Source organism: Jatropha curcas, chromosome 1 (genome assembly GCF_041381405.1).
Source record: "Jatropha curcas cultivar XTBG-Jc1 chromosome 1, XTBG_Jcur_1.0, whole genome shotgun sequence".
NCBI lineage: Eukaryota > Viridiplantae > Streptophyta > Magnoliopsida > Malpighiales > Euphorbiaceae > Jatropha > Jatropha curcas.
This window is the reverse complement of record NC_143151.1, coordinates 6,201,838-6,218,422: the sequence shown is the minus strand read 5'-3', so window position 1 is coordinate 6,218,422 and position 16,585 is coordinate 6,201,838. Positions and strand designations below refer to the sequence as shown.

General features: G+C 32.1%; 1 protein-coding gene and 1 long non-coding RNA gene across 5 annotated transcripts; one reads left to right on the top strand and one right to left on the bottom strand.

The window, feature by feature from the left end:
• Positions 1-1,450: 1,450 nt before the first annotated feature.
• On the bottom strand, positions 1,451-9,702 carry RAD5 (DNA/RNA helicase protein). 4 transcript variants are annotated; one of them, XM_012220789.3, is made up of 21 exons: positions 8,938-9,694; positions 8,571-8,704; positions 8,196-8,331; positions 8,014-8,067; positions 7,789-7,935; positions 7,553-7,704; positions 7,389-7,473; positions 7,016-7,288; positions 6,677-6,823; positions 6,423-6,578; positions 5,565-5,632; positions 5,067-5,189; positions 4,882-4,981; positions 4,671-4,783; positions 4,049-4,327; positions 3,701-3,901; positions 3,325-3,418; positions 3,138-3,209; positions 2,883-2,981; positions 2,510-2,673; positions 1,451-1,605 (listed from the first exon to the last, which is right to left on the bottom strand). In XM_012220789.3, exons 1-20 carry the CDS (start codon positions 9,490-9,492, stop codon positions 2,551-2,553), a joined length of 3,111 nt encoding a protein of 1,036 aa, XP_012076179.1. In that variant the 5' UTR covers positions 9,493-9,694; the 3' UTR covers positions 1,451-1,605; positions 2,510-2,550. The 4 variants fall into 4 exon arrangements, with proteins under 4 accessions (XP_012076179.1, XP_020536255.1, XP_012076178.1 ...); XM_020680596.3 differs by lacking the exon at positions 1,451-1,605 and having other exon boundaries at positions 2,152-2,673; positions 8,196-8,316; positions 8,938-9,695; XM_012220788.4 differs by lacking the exon at positions 1,451-1,605 and having other exon boundaries at positions 2,152-2,673.
• Positions 9,703-10,058: 356 nt separating this feature from the next.
• Positions 10,059-11,977, top strand: LOC110009901 (uncharacterized). The gene is made up of 2 exons (XR_002284771.3): positions 10,059-10,497; positions 10,666-11,977. It is a non-coding gene; the product is annotated as an uncharacterized LOC110009901 (long non-coding RNA).
• The last annotated feature ends 4,608 nt before the right edge of the window (positions 11,978-16,585 follow it).

Here is a 16,585-nt window from a genome sequence, read left to right as displayed (position 1 = left end):
CTAACTAAAACCAGAAATTTGCGTAGCCAATTGAAAAGGAAGAGGAAATGAGAAGAAGGCACTTTTTGAAATTTGTTGCTTTTTTATAGCTGTAACTGATAATGCACTTTTTTTGGTCAAGTTGGCATTGTCTCTTTTTGTTTGTAATGGAGTATGAAGTTTAATAATTCAATTCTTTGGTTTAGGTAGATGCAAAATGTAACTTCTTGTTATATCAATATGATACCAATATATTTTGTCCCTTTTAAAGTGTTGATTGTCTATATTATTCAATGACAATTGATGGTGTTGCACTAGAGCCTGAGATTTGCGAACTCATGGTCCTAAAAACCCTATGAAAAAGAGATGGAAGAGAATTAGGGATTTTTATCAAGTCTTCCACTTATATTATAGGTGTTAATGAAATAATGTTTATACGCAATTTGGACTTTTCACTTTTCACATTTAAGTGATTTAATTCTAACGTAACCAATTGGCATTTAACATTTCTAAGGTAACCTTGGATTCTATTTAATCTAATTATTTTTAAACCAGAATGACTAACTTATGAAGCTAATTTTCTGCTCTATATGCTAATTTGTTCGTTATTGGATTCAGTTTTCGCAAACTTTTGGCTTTGGATCCTAAGTTTTGTAACTACATTTAGTTATTTCAACTCCTAAACCGCCCTGATTTGTGAAACTAATTACAAATTCGTAATCCTCATTGAAAATGCAACAACTTGAATATAAGGGTTCTATGCACCTGCCATGGCCGCATATACTGCTTTAACCATTCCTTAAAACTATACATCAGCATGCTCCAAATTCAGTAAGCGTCGTTAATCTAACTTCAATTTCTAAAATTTGTAATTAATTCAACCAATCCCCAAATTCAACCTAGGATTTCAATATTCTAGAATCTATACAAATTGAAGAGATTAATCGAGAATATAGGCATACTGGTACATGCTTTAATAAGTGGTTCCAAACTAACCTTGATGACTGAAATCGCCGGTCGTAGGTTAGTCGGAATAAGTTCGGCCAATCTCTCTCCCTCTCTCTCTCTCTCTCTCTCTCTCAGCAGCCAAAGAATAAAGAAAATCGAGCTAGGATGTCAAGAGGATTTCGAGACGATGGCTGGGTCGCACGAAGTGGCAGTCCTTGGCCGTTGATCGGCCGGAAATGGCTAAGGAACAACTGATATGGGAGGCGATCGTTGTTCGCAAGGAGAGGAGGAGGAAGGAGAAGGTTTTCCGGTCCGATTCAAGGCCATTCTCCTTTAAATGATATCTGGTCCGATTTAATGGTTTGTCCTAGGTTTACGTTCGTTTTCTTTGGTTTGATTTGCCTAGAGGTGATTTTAAATTGGCTTACGATGAGCAAATTGTACATTGTTTTCTAGTTCGGGAGAAATGAGTATTATTTTTCAATTTAATTGTTTATTTCTGATAAAAGTATGAGGAAATTAATTAATAAAGGAAAATGATTTTTCTATTTTTTTATTAAAGATGAAACATAAATAGATTTATTATAAAAGAAGAAAAAATACTTAAAACCTACAGATTATGGTTCAATTGATAAAACGGACGATATATGGAAAGAGCCGTCGGTTTGATCTCTTCACCTGCAAAAAAAGAAGCGAAGAGCTTTAATTGTGACTATGCCTAAACCGGATTAGACGTCCTAGTAATAGAGTCAGCAAGAAAAAAACTTATAAACACATTACCAAGACTCTCATAATTTATTAATTTTATTATATTTTCTCATATTTAATAATAAATTAAAATTTAATTTTTAGTTAATTTTCAATATTGTAATCAAATAAAAAACAAATTATAAATTATAAATATTGATATAGTTGAGGCTCCTTGGCCTTCTAGAGTTGTTTCATTTCTGTACTTATAAGTTATAATCCGCTTTAGCATTTAAAAATAATAATAATAATAATAATAATAATAATAATAATAATAATAATAATACATTATTTAAAAATACGTAAAAGAAGCCTAAAAAGAAACTCAGATTTCCAAATACCTGTCATTAATTAATTATAGATATCTATTTTAATATGATGTCAATTAATTATAATGAGTTAATTAATTTTTAAACGTAGCAAACTACCAAAATAAAACCAAATTGACCAGCATTATTATTTTTAGGAGGAAGATAATGGAAATAAAAAAGAATGAGCAAATATATAAATAAATGACTAAAAACTAATTTCCCTTGTACAGAAAAAATAATAATGCAAACAGGAGCTTCTACACTAATACTGTAATCCTAAATTGATATGCTTAACTACTACAAAATCTTCTTCGTATATATTATATACACAGATGGTTCTATTCAAGAGTCTGCCCTGATTTTTGATAGGTACATGAATAATCAGAGAAGATTCAACACTAATTATCATCCTTTAACATGCAGAAGCTCAATGAAAAAACCTGGGTGCCATGGAAAAATCAACTTCCTTCTGTTGCTATCTAAATTTCTTGATTCCAGGAATTCAAAAAGCAAACGAGAATTACCAATTGCGAACCAGCAAAAAACCTCCATTCGCAGCAGTCATCTATGTAAAAAGCATTTTCAGCTCCTCAATACGTGCTGTTCTAACTTCTTGGTCGGTCAAGGCACCAGCTATCATCCGTTGCTTGCGTGCTTGCACTGCCTCCATTCTTTCCTCAACCGTTCCCTTATCCAAGTAAATATTCATGCAATGTAGAGAAATATTAGCAAAACTTAGGAAAAGATAATGGACTGCAAGTATGTTAAAACAAGTAAATTGAAGGTCAAAGTTATAGCACAAGAAAGGAAGGCTATTTTGTTTTAGTCAGAACTTGTAAACAGAACAAGAAGAAATTAGATTTAACCACATGAGCCAACTAAATGATGAAAACTTACCTTTACAATGAACCGCTTGATCATGACTTGTTTTGTTTGACCAATGCGATGAATCCGCATGACAGCTTGTTCCTCTACAGCTGGATTCCACCAAGGATCCTACAGAATGGAATACTTGAATGTTAACCTATTGATCATAGCTTCCCTGGGCATACTTATTGGGTATACAGAATAATAAAATGAAATACAATTAACATAATTTGCAGCTTATCATGTGTAGCTACTTCATAATAAAAAGTTTGATAGTGTCCCTACCATGACAAAGGCATTGGAAGCTGCTGTTAGATTTATTCCAACACCTCCAGCCTTCAACGACATCAGTAAGACCTGATTCAAAACAGTCACTCAGATGATGAATATCCAAGCTTCCACTTGACATGCACATCCCATCTATCACAAAGAAGGGGAATAAATAAAAGAAAAGTAAAAACAATCGACAGACCGAGACGTTCTCATCTTCCGAAAACTGTTTTATAACCCTTTCCCGCTGCTGCTGGTTTAAAGTCCCATCCAGACGCAGAAATGAAACGCTACTCCTGGTCAGCATGGAAACTATATTAGTATCTATCCAAAACAGGCATCATTCCACATTATTTGTGCACATCATATTTTCAAAATTAAGCAGGTCAGATTACTTATTTTGAAATCTTCTAATAGATGGCTAAATAGCTCCTAAAGTCAAACCAGCCCTGAAAACACCTCATTCCCTGCGTTAGTCTACTTGACAAAGAGCATACAACTGAAAAGTATATCATTGGAGTGCCCCTATACAACCATGCATACTACTTCAAAAACTTTAAGCAGGTAGTAAGTCATACCTAGAAAGGGGAATTTGTAAGAGATCCAGAAAGGAAGTCCATTGGCTGAAGAGAATGCTCTTAGAGCCTGATGAACGAAGCTTCTCAAGCTCTTTCAAGAGAGCAACAACTTTGGTTGATTCCACCCAATTTTTCTCAATATCAATCTGAAACCTACTGTCAGTTGGAGCTGTAATAAGCTCTTGCCTAGTGATGGTTTTCCTGGAGAGATGAAAAAGAAACACACTCAGCTCGAAGGAAAGAAGAGTTTGTGATAAAAAGATTTCATGGAGAATAAAGTTTAAACCTAAAATGAAATATAAAAGATGAAATCATAGAGATGAATTCGTAACAGTAGCTTGCAGATACCTACAAACAGGACATAAACCAGAACTCGAATTTCGCCAGCTTGCCAAGAGACATTCTCGGCATAAGCGGTGAGCACAAGGTGTCAATACTGCATCTTCAAATGCTTCAAGACATATTGGACACTCTCCCTGTTCCCCCTTGCGCAACTCTTCCACAACCTCTTGAACATATGCCCGTGAAGGAACATCTCTGACTTCTCCTTCCAGGACATTCTGGCCACCTTTAAGGAAGCGTTTAGCTAGCTTGTTTAGATCAGAATATTCTTGTGTATCACCTCGACTGGAGATGTCAAAATCACTCAATCACTAACAATACAATGATATCTCAATGAAGTGCTATTACATGGTGATTTTGATGGCAATGAAGTGATGATAAATCTTATCATGTTGGCAAACATTAAAGTTTAAAAGTGGCTGTAGGAATTACAAAAGGAACTTTCATATTTCAGCAGTTTCTGGCTCATTTAAGTGAAAAAGTGAAGTGACTGTTTACAAATAAACTAGCAGAGAAACTGTGTTCCTTTCCATCATCCAAATCAAAAATTGAGCAAACTGATTCTCTTCCAGACAACATAAGTACACTATAATTCCTCAACCATGAGTTAAAAAGGGTGAGTCCACACCTCATCACAAGAAATGGATGATCACAGCATTGACGAAGACGTAAAAGCAACTCCAATATAGAAGCATAATTATGAAGAACCCGTCCTTGCTCTACAAACTGATCAAACTTCACCTGAGGAGATTCCCATCAAAAGGTTATACAAGACCATGACAGAAAATCCAGACCAAATTATGTCACATGAAATGCAATCATGAAAAAGAATTTCAAACCTTCGATCTTTTAAACAATGCCTCATAGAAATCTCTTTCAGCTTCTGTCAGTTCACAGTAAATCACTTGAGTATCTGCAGGAGGAAGAACTAGAATTGGCCTGCAACAAGCTAAAACTTTTAGAGATTAATTTGAAAAAAGGCGGAGAGGTGATGATGTATTACACCATTATACAGTACACCCACCTGCCTTCTCGATCTGTACTAGATTTTGTTCTCCTTAACATGATTGGCTTCAGAATGGTCTGGACCAACCTCAGTCCTCTCTCATCACCCTCCTCAAATGGTTTCTGGACAAGTTTATTCCACCTAGGTCATAAAAGAAACAAATTAACCACGCAGCCTCCTCGCCCCAAATGACACGTCAACTCTTACAGAAATATAGAATTTAGTGGACATTAGGGGGCTTATTTAATCAATTCAGGAAGATGAAATCTCCATAGCTAAGACAAAAGCTTCATCTTCCAGTAGACTTGTATTTAATGAATGCAGCATAACAACCCCTATCAATTTATCCACTTTTGCTTTCATACACATTTTTAACATCTTTTTCGGTGAGTAACTATGCTTTCGCACACACACTCTGTGAATTGCAGCCTACAAACTACAATCAAATTGTAAAACTCATTATAAAAAGGTATTGCAGGCAGAGAAATTAACCATAATAACTGAAGCAAAACTTACCATGCCCAATTTTCCCAAGGCTCCACCTTCAAAAACCGAAGAAGGCTGTAGATGTCTTCCAAGCTATTCTGAGATGTAAAACATTTGCATCAGGACTATAACATCTAAAAAGCCATACAAGAAAGCAATAACTTTTCATCTACTTGAAAAAGCATCAGCGCACAAATTTACTTTAGAATTTAGATAGTAAGGTAGTGATGCCCTTGGTCTAAGTCTAAATGTCAGCATAGATATATCTAAAGTAAGCATCCAGGTTTGAACTCAACATACCATATCTCCCAAGTATCAAAAAATAAAAAATTTACATGAATAAGATAAGGGGTCATAAACAAAGTCATATATGTATGAGAATTCGGCGTACAAAGACAGCAGTGAAAAATAAAAGTACCAAATGAATAAAATTCAGATTGATACTACACAAAATAGTTAAAAGTATTTGACATCATATACACACATTTCAGTCGAGGACCTGGCCTCAGTGCCAGACAGCAATTTTTGCGATAAAAGATATTCCTCATTTCCCATCTCGATTAGTCAAAGAATATGCGAAGAAAAATAAATAGCTTGATGAGGTACTATAAGCAGAGGCGTTGTTTTAGAAGACAGCATGCTAATAGCCAGTTGAGCATGTCAGTCCAGAACTTAACTTCATGGACTCCATCAGAAGACAAGGATTTTGTGAGTTAGCTCATTTTCTAGCATTTTTAATTATATGTGCATCAAGTTCAGGGTTATTTTGGCTGTTAATTGTGAACTCTAGAAGATGCTGAAAGTGTTGGAAGGTTATTCCTCTGTATATATAGAAATAAGAGAATTTTGAAACCGAGGATTTATATAAACACGAACAAAATACATCACCTGAATAGGTGTGCCAGTGAGGCACCAGCGACAGTTAGCAACCAGAGCAGCAGCAGCAATTGAAATTTGACTTTTTGAAGATTTTATGGTATGTGCCTCATCAAGAATCACTCTAAACCACCGAACTGAGTGAATTCCCCCATTCTCCTCCATATCCTAGAAAGGAAACAGGAAGAAGAAAGAGAGCATTAATTCTTATGAAATTTATGCAAATATAAAGACAAACAGAAAAATGCTAGATTCTTTTGAACCACCTCTGCTGTAAACTCCGAAGTTAATACTCCATATGTAGTTATTACAACATCATTCTGGGCCAGAAGTTTCGCATCCTTTGCTCTACTTTGTCCATAGTGAACATATATAGACAAAGAACCAGGTTGTGCATGAGTTTCTATCTCAGCCTGACAGAAAACTCAAATGTTTTAGATTACCCTTACGAACAACAAGTGAGTTATTAACAAGGTTAAAACTTTCATAACTAAGGAAATAACCACTGTCATCTATTCAACTACCAAAAGAATATGAAAAAGGGAAACAGAGACAAACCAACAGCAAATAACAGCCATAGGATGCATAAAGGACAACACAGGTACCTTCCATTGGCCCAATAGAGTCATGGGACATACTATCAGATTGCCACCATTTACAAGAACCTTCTTTTGCTCCATCGACTTAACAAAGCCTGAAAATTTTGTAGCCTTTTTTGGTTGATTTGGCAACTGATCTGAAATATCATTGGCCTCAACGATTTCACTAGAAAGCTGACTCACAGATCGACTACTTAATGGCCCATCCCTTTGTGAATGAGCAAGTAGAAGGGCTATGGTCATGATGGTCTTACCAAGTCCCATAGCATCCGCCAGAATCTTCAAAAGTATAATTTAGTCTAGTAACTATTGATATAGATTGAAAATAACCATTTAAATGTTGATAAAATTGAAATAAAATTGAGCCATAGAAACATACTCCTCCCCTGGCCATTTGAAGTGTGCTTGGAAATTCTACTGTAGCATCGCCTGTAAACGTGTTCAAATAGATAACTAGCTCCCTCCTATACAAGAATAAAAATCCAACCAATATTCAGCACTGAGTAAATAGAATCTATTGAATGCTACAAGAATCCAACGTACTTGTCTGCCAGATGATAGGCCTCCCAACACGGATGAAGAGTTGTTGCTCCCTCATCCAAGCATTTTCCCTTCTCCAGTTGAAGCATCCAATGTAGCACCTGCTTTTGGTAGGGTCGAAGTTCACACAGAAGTGTACTAGGAGGATCCATTTCCTAAATCATTACAATTATTAGGTAATTCTAACCCAAATGTGCATTGCTGGCTTCACTGACAGAATTCCTCATAAATAGCAATACCTCTAACTCAGAGTAATCCCCAACACCGACAATATTGTCAAGCTCAGCATCCGAAATGGGCTCCTCATTTTCAACTTCATTTCCATTTTTTGGTTGATTCATAGAGTTGTTAACATGTAATAGTGATGTCCGAATACCAGATCCATCCTGTTCAGGTAAAAGTATTAGCTGGACTTCACTGAGAAAGAAAATGATTGACAAAATGTATATCAAACTTTTTCTTACCTTTGAGTTTAAAGGCCGTTTCCTTGTATACAAATCAGCAGGTGCAAATTCTGCCTACTTAAGCAAAGAGAGTTAAAACATTTAAATGATCAAGCTCGTACCATGTGGCAAATTTTTATTTACCAATAGACTGCTTTGTAGTAACCATAAAAGAGTACAAGAGTCCAATGGCAAAATATCACCTTCTTAAAAGGGGTCAATCCAAGCAACCGGAACAAATTTGGTAAAGGGTGAACAATTGTTTCCTCAGTTGAATTGCTGGCTGCCTTAAGTGAGGTCTGCTGGTTCTTGTGGAACAAGGCACTGTTAATGTACACACTGGCACAAAGTCAAGATTCATCAGCAACTGCATGGTATCCAGCAAACATAATATTAAACCATAGGGAAGCAAAGTTCAAGCGTTATCGGGTGTAGATCATTGATGCATCATTAATTGTAAAACTGCATACTTAATATCTGTTAAATAGACAATGTATCCTTATATGACTTCTGATCAAAACCAACGCATGACTTAATGAAAATTCAAGAGGTAAATCTTCACATTTAAGCTGACTCACCTTATTGACAAAAGAATCGTATCCATTATCCCAAGTACATCAGGAGCTGATTTACAGCACCCCTCGACTCTAACCTTCTTATCTCTCACCAGAGGCAAAAGACACCTAGCCCACTCATGAGGTATCCGGCCAACCTGTCACAGCCATTCAAAAATCACAATACATCATGTAAAAGATCGCTCAAATAGCATCTCAACTGTACTTATCATTAATCCAGAAATGAAAAAAAAAAAAAAATCAATCAATATTATATGAACATTTATTCCAAAGGGCACCACTTTAACTGCCATTCTAAAGTTTTTGCCTTCAAAATTAATAGAAAGACCAAGGAACTACTAACTGAGAAATGAAACATTGTGCAACATACCTCTTCACTATCTCTAGTGGAAAACCTCACAATCCCTGAACAAGCTGCAGCAGCTTGCCTTCCTTTCCCAAAAACTTTCCCAGGGTAAGGCGAACTTGAACTATTATTCTTCAGTGGAAATGTGAATATAACTTCATCGCCAGCCCTCAATTTCCTACCTTTACACGTTGACAGCCCTGCCACATAACTATTACCCACGTACCACCACTCACATCCAACAGAATCCGAAAGCCCTGGATTCTCAAGGCTACCATTTCCCTCACTAGTTCCCCTGTAAGTAACATCCAAATTTTCACCCGAATTACGATTCCCATTTTCTTTATCTACCAATTTCGGCTTATCAGGGGCCTGTTTATATTTGGTTGAATTTGGGGTTTTTTGGGTTTGGAGTTTAAACTTGGAATTGAAACTCGGGGTGTCGAAAATAATGTTGATAGCAGCAGTAGGGTCGTGTTTTGCCATGTGGAGAGCTCTGATAATATCCATGTCGGAGAAGTCACAGCCTACGATAGATCGGACGGTGGAGAGCAGATCTTCAGTGACATTTTTTCCCATTTGGCTGTTATTTGCAAATAAAAAACCCTAACCCTAAATTAATTGACCAGGATTTTGAATAGAAAAGAGTGATCGTTTGATTGATTGGCACTAGAGTGCGCAGGCCATCGGAGAAATGGCGGGGCGGTGTGGGTTAATAAGGAGGAGGAAGGCGGGTAAAATACATATTACACGTCATAGTTCCCGCCATTTATTTATGTAATTTGCTTTTTACATTCTTTTTCCCAGCCATAAATTGTGTATCTTATTTTCATTAGGTACTCTTTGGAGATTTTATTTTACCAATTTCACTAATCGAATATAGAAGTTTTATTTTTGAAAATTTATATTTCTTTTATCGTTTATTTACATTGGAAAAAAAACAATAATTACAAATAAATTAGATTGTAAATTTTATTTTAAAATTATTTAATTTTATATCACTAAGTAATATTCACTCTATAAAATTAAAGGAAAATAATTATTTTGTCTTTGAATTTTTATAAAATTAATTATCTCATCATTGTACTTCTTTTATATATAAGTTATTTAATTCTATATTTAATTTCGTCTCGATAACAGGTTCTTCCCTCTGAAATTAGCCCATTTTTCCATTAAAAAAGTGTAAAAAGTCAAAAATGCCTTTTAGCTCCTCCTCCTATCTCTCGCCTCCAAAGGATCCAAACTTCAATCTTATCTACCACTCACATAGTAGCTCCAGGAGTCAAACTCAAAAGCAATGTCAAAGCCGCCGATTTCATAGCCATTGGTCTGTAAATGACCGGCTATGGTGCCAGTCCTTCGAATACGACTGATTCGACGTTCGCTACTTCAAGGCTAAAGATTCTGTCGAGAAATTCACCATTCTTTAGTTCGATGTCTGCCCTTTCAAATGGAATTCTCACCGATACTCCTTTCTTGCTCACCTATCGATTCTCTTTCTCACCCTACCACTCCCGCATCTTTTTAGTGTCGGCTGTCTCCAACGAAAAGCTCGCATTCTTATTGAGTTTATTAAAGCTCAAGGTACTACCTTAGATATTGAAATTTGATGTTGATTATTGCTTCAGTGCCCTTAGAATGTTCTAAAAACAAAATAAAATTTGCAATGAGGCCACTTTTAGTTCCCTGCTTATTTTGTATTTTGCTTTTTGTTGTTCTACCAATAATGAGTTCTTGTATGCTATCTTATAGGATGGACCGAGAATCATATACTTTTGGATCACGAAGTATAGCAGAAAGGTTTGGTGAGATTAGGATTTTAGAATTTTCTGTTTTTTATAATTTGTTTTATTTTTGGTTTTGCTTTGTTTGGGTTCTCGTTTGGAAAGTGGAGGAAACGAAATTAGAATTTAATTTTACGCTTTTCACTTTTTTTTTTTTTTTTTGCTAAAATTAAAATATTGCATTAAGTTAAAAAAAATAATGAAAAGTTAATTTTTATAAGGGGTAATTTTGTCTTCTTATGGATCTGCCTCATCTTATTAAGGATAATATTTATCATTTTAAAAAATTTATCTCTCCTGTTTTTTTTTTTTTTTTTTTTTGCCTTATCTAATGGAAAAAGCATTTAATTTTGAACGGAGTGATCATTTAATAAGATGGAATCAAATTTCAAAAATTAAACACTTAATAGTCAAAAATACGAGAACGAGTTAATTAATTTTGTAAAACTTCAAGTATAAAATAATTATTTTCCCTAAAAATAATCTCGTTTTTTTGGTTTATCATAAATTATAGTTCTATTTCTATTCTTGTTACTCAAATTTCATGTGCATCTATATTAATACTGGTTTTCTACCATAATAGTTTGCTATCTCATATAGAAATCATTATGAAATTTCAGTATTAATATAGATGCACAATAAATTTGAGTAAATAAAAATCAGTTCATTTATGAAAAAACTCGAGGATAGGTTTTCTTCAACTAAGGGAGTATTACATATGAGTGTCTAGGACTATGGATAGAGCATCTCTTCCCAAATCAACATTTTGAACCGCTACGCTACATTTTATTAAATAGAAACATAAGAGTAGACATAATTATGATAAGTTTAATTTTCTAATTTATTTCAATTCTTGTTCTTTAAGAAAATATCTAGGAATATTTTGTATAACGTTCTTATATGGATTTTCCATATCCGAAGCATATAATATTTATTTTAGGACCTTTAAATTTTTTTTTTTTTTTTTAGTATTATTACTATAGGATCTTTATTAATTATGAAGACTTTAGAAATTCTTTTTAGTTGGGAATTTATTTATTTGAGACGACATATATTTTTTTATTTAGTAAGATTTTTATTTCTTAATTTTTTTTTTTTTAGTATTAGGAGAGGGGATGTGAACCTGGATATATTGTCGGGTCATATATGCACTAACCACTAGGCTATATCTTGATGTGCATTTTTATTTCCTAGTTAATTATTTGGCTTGCTTATAAATATGACAACTAACATCTACTGTAATTATTGAATTGTTAAATTAATAAAAGACATTTACTATAGTGGAGAAGTAAAATCTGTGTACAACCTCATTTATTTATACATATTTAATAAACATGTTACAATAGGTTACTAAATTACATAATCCAATAGTTTCAAAAAAAAAAATTACACAATCAAAATTTTAAATAATATTTCTTTTTATCTATGTAGTTACTATACTTTTTTTTTATTATTATTTCTTCCAAAATTAAAAGACTTTTCATCGTTTGTATTAGCTTTTTAAAATTTTAATAGTTGGAAGAAAGCCTTCTTTTATTAAGAAAATATAAATATTAAATATTAACATAATTATTTAAAAAAACAAAAATTTGTGAATAGAAAAAATATTAATAATATATATATATAGCTCAATAAAAAATAATCAAGGTTTTTTTCATATAGAAACTAATTTTATGACAATTAAGATGATAAAGGGATTTTGGACTTTGACATTTAATATTGATTATGATTTTTTTAATCAAAATCTTTTTTGTTCAAATTAAATATAAATGCTTGTATAGGTATCAAGTTTCTCATCTATTATTCTATCTAATGGTTCATTTTTAAACAATATTAATCTAATGGCTATTTATTACTACTGATGCAGAATTAGCAGTAATCTCCCTTAATAGAAGTTGAGAATTTTTTTTTTTTTTTTTTTTTTGTATTTTTCTCTCTCTCTTTTGGGGGTTTCTTATGAATTTTGAGTGAAGCTGTATTTTTAGAATGGCTTGCCAAGGTGGAATCAGCTGTTAACCTTTATCGTCGCTTGGATCATTCGTAGTGGATTTTTAATCTTGTCAAAATTGGATTCTACGGTATTTATATATATTTGTTTTATAATTCAAAGTTTTATCTAGTTTGTGATTCAACCATTTCTATCATTTTCGTTGTATATCTACAATCATCTATTCTATAGTTCCGAAAGTTCTAGAACTTTGATTATTCTATAATCTCGTAACACCATGTGGAGTTCTTGATATGGATTGTGCACGACACAACGATGTCAAGTTGCCTCAGGCTTCTTTCTAGGTGCAATTGGATTTGGTCTAAAGATGATTATTAAAGTAGTTTTAGTGCACGAGGAAGACAATATTAAACAGAACCAATGCTTTTGCCCATTGTTATACTCGTAAAAAAGATGAGTTCACTCTTAAAATAGATATCCTGAAAAATCAAGCATGATATAATTAGTCTTTTTATTTATATAGAAAGTGAAAAGTCTCAGATTCGAGACTTCTTCATTATAAAAGTGTTCACTGATTTGGTAAGTAAAAGGGAGGACTAACCCCTATTATGTAGTCCATAACGTCCTTTTGACTTGTTGGACCTCCCAAGAAATAAAAAAAAAAATAGTCATCCAAAAAAAAAATTTAATGATGCAAACTAGAAATTAGATACATAATAAAGTAAACTAATAGACAACAAATGCAAAAATTTCTACCAGATTTTTGAATTTCAACTAAGAATTTACACATAAAAATCACACGTATTTCTCCTTAGATTAATTTATTATTAGGCATAAATTAGGGTTTACTCTCAAAGTATATTCAATTAAATCACAACAACAACTTGATTAAAACTAAAGCCAAATTATTTCATTAAATACCTATTTGGGAAAGAACAAAATCCATTTGAAAATTCTTACCAAAATTTATAAATGAGAAACACTCGTAAATAAGAGTTTTAAATTTTCAAAATAAAAGAATAAGGAGGTGAGAAAGAGGATATACATATCTTGGAGGCTTGACATGCACAAAGAAGAATGCAACATCTACAAATTTTCAAAAAGAAGAGAAAGAATCATGAAGAATGTGAATGGTCCCATGAAATCAATGGGATGAACATCAAAAAAATTCATATACAAGAATATTGGTAAGGAGCATTTCTGTTGGGACCGCGCGTACCCTCACCCCAACCCTGAATTAATATGATATTGCCCGCTTTGAGCTAAGCCCTCACGGATTTATTTTTGGGCACCTCCCAAAAGGCCTCATACTAATGGGTTGAGTTGAATCATTATATTTTGGTTCCTTTTCTCATTTTTGTTCGGTGTGTGACTTGGGAGGCTATCCCAACAATTTCATCCCTCTTAGAAATATTACTAGCATGCATGCATCAATCATAAGCAAACCCATAATTTATAGTATCATGGAAAAGAGTTGGCCAGAGAAACATAATTCTAAAACTTTAGCTGCTGTTTTATTTACATCAAAGTGTCCACTTACTTCTTTGTCATTGTAATGATAATAACTCGTGATTACTTCAAATTATTTCTCAGGAAAACGCCTTTGTATGACTTAGTTTGGACAAAGCTATAATTACTCGTATTTAAAAATTTAAAGTCTTCAACCAAAAGGAATCAATAATTTACTTTGTCCTTCGAACTCCCAAAGAAAGAATAACAAACTATACATAGAAAAATTCCCCGATAATGAAGAACAACTCTTGAAATGAGAGAAAACACAACAAAATTCTATAAAGAGAGTAACAAAAATATTTAAGATCTATCAATAAGTACATATCTAAGAGACTAAATAAAAAATTAGTTTCAAAAATTATTAAAAATAAAATTAAATAACAGAAATGAAAATAATCAACAATTAACTACCATCAACTGAAGAAGACATTCAGCAGTGGCTCAAAAGGATTTTTGAGATAAATAGCTTTTACTCTTATAAAATTCATATTTCATAAATGTGAAAAATATTTATATGTGAATCATTTTATATTTATAACTTGTTTCGTTTAATTATTTGTGATAACTATTACTAGCAGTGGTTGATTATAGTTGTTACTTGTTATCTAATGACTTATTGTTTCATAAAATTTTAATAATGATTGTTGTTAAAACATAAAATGACCACGAAATATGCATTCAAATACACACATATATCTATATACAAGCTTTTAAGATGAATATATTATTTTACATATAATTTGTTATATAAAAAACAAATATTATTAACTTTAGGATTTTTTAATGCTTACTTATTATTTTAAATAATTATAAATAAAATGATTGCATAAACTATTAATTTGAAAAAATATAAATAGTTATGTTTATGAAACTAGTATAGTCTAGATACATTATAAAAAATAAATTATTTAGTGGTTAATAGGGAAAAATTCTAAAATATACAATGTGTTTGGTTCAACTGATTCGTGCAATTGATAGTCGATTTATATCCAACAATTCGGTTGTAGTAAGCTTTATGATCAGTCATAGATAGTATCAAAGTTTCAATAAACTATTATTTTCATCACCTATGTTTTTGCATATGAGTCGGTAGCTGATTTATATTTATATTAGATTCATATTTCATATTGACCCTTAAAATAATTACTTAATAAAAATAATTTTTTTTCAAATTAATATTTTTTACTATCATTTTATTTATAATTCATTTAAAAATAATAACTTTCTATAAATATTATTTAAAAATTAATTAATCTTTTACTCAAATAATTTATTCACCTTAATATATATATATATATGTTATCATAATATATAAAAATAATTGTACCTTTAATAATTATTTTACATTTTAATTGCAACTGCTACCAAAAAATTTTATCAAACACCAACATACATCAGCTAACTGCTACCAGCCACCAACTATCAGCTATCAATTAATATGTTCAACTAAATCAAATAAGTTTATTGTTGGAATGAACAACTAATTGTGATTTTTGTAAACTACTTAGGGTTTGTTATGTAAAATTAGTCGTTTTGATAAACTGTTAATTGTATTAATAACATTTAATTATTTGAATAACTTTTTATAAAACGCTAAAAATTAAACGTTACGTGAGATAATTTTTTATAAAATCATATTTTAACATCTAAAAACTAATTCAAACGCTAAGTTACCAAACACTATAAAAAAAATAATGTTTAGTATTTTGATCGATCAAAACACTAAAAGCCACTTAAAAAGCTGGGCGAAACACAACCTTAAACATTTTAGTTTATTTATTTATACAAATTAGCATGAATGATATGAAACACTTCAACCAATGTGAAATAATTAATTGTTTTTATAGAAATAGTGATTTCATGTTATTTATCCCATCAAACTCAATACATCTATATATACATAAATTAACTAAATTATACGAGACTATAATTAAAAATGAAGTACATAATTCAAATTTCATAATTCACTTTTATTGTATTAATACAACAATTTAGTAAACCAAGTATAAATGATTTGTGGATTAGAGAAATAATTTTAAAGTTTGATTACTCAAGTAGATTATAAATTGAGTCCAAATACAAAATATATATAATCATGTTTATGCTTAATGCTTAACCTTAGTAAACTTAAATTGTTCCCAAACTACCCCCATTAATAAGTAATAACTCATCCACTCCGATTTTATAATTTTTCCTCCAAATACATTTGTAAATAACTTTGAAAATATTGGCGGGTAATGCCATTTAGTGAGGTTGTTCCCGCCATTTGCCTATTTTCTTCACTCATTTTAAGCTCAATTCTGCCACTCAATAAAAACAAAACTACCCACCTATGCTTAACTATATCAACTGAATCGGAATTATTATTTCCGAGTCAACTCGTTCCGTTTCCGAGTCTATTATTGCCCTCGCTCGTTCAATATTTTCT

What these genes read in the sequence shown, in the direction of transcription:
- RAD5 (XM_012220789.3), bottom strand. Translation starts at nt 9,492, where the DNA reads ATGGGAAAAAATGTCACTGAAGATCTGCTCTCCACCGTCCGATCTATC. An exon ending in CATCCATTTCTTGTGATGAG is followed by an intron (nt 4,328 to 4,670) that starts GTGTGGACTCAC and finishes TGACATCTCCAG; the next exon opens with TCGAGGTGATACACAAGAAT. An exon ending in TTACAAATTCCCCTTTCTAG is followed by an intron (nt 3,419 to 3,700) that starts GTATGACTTACT and finishes CATGCTGACCAG; the next exon opens with GAGTAGCGTTTCATTTCTGC.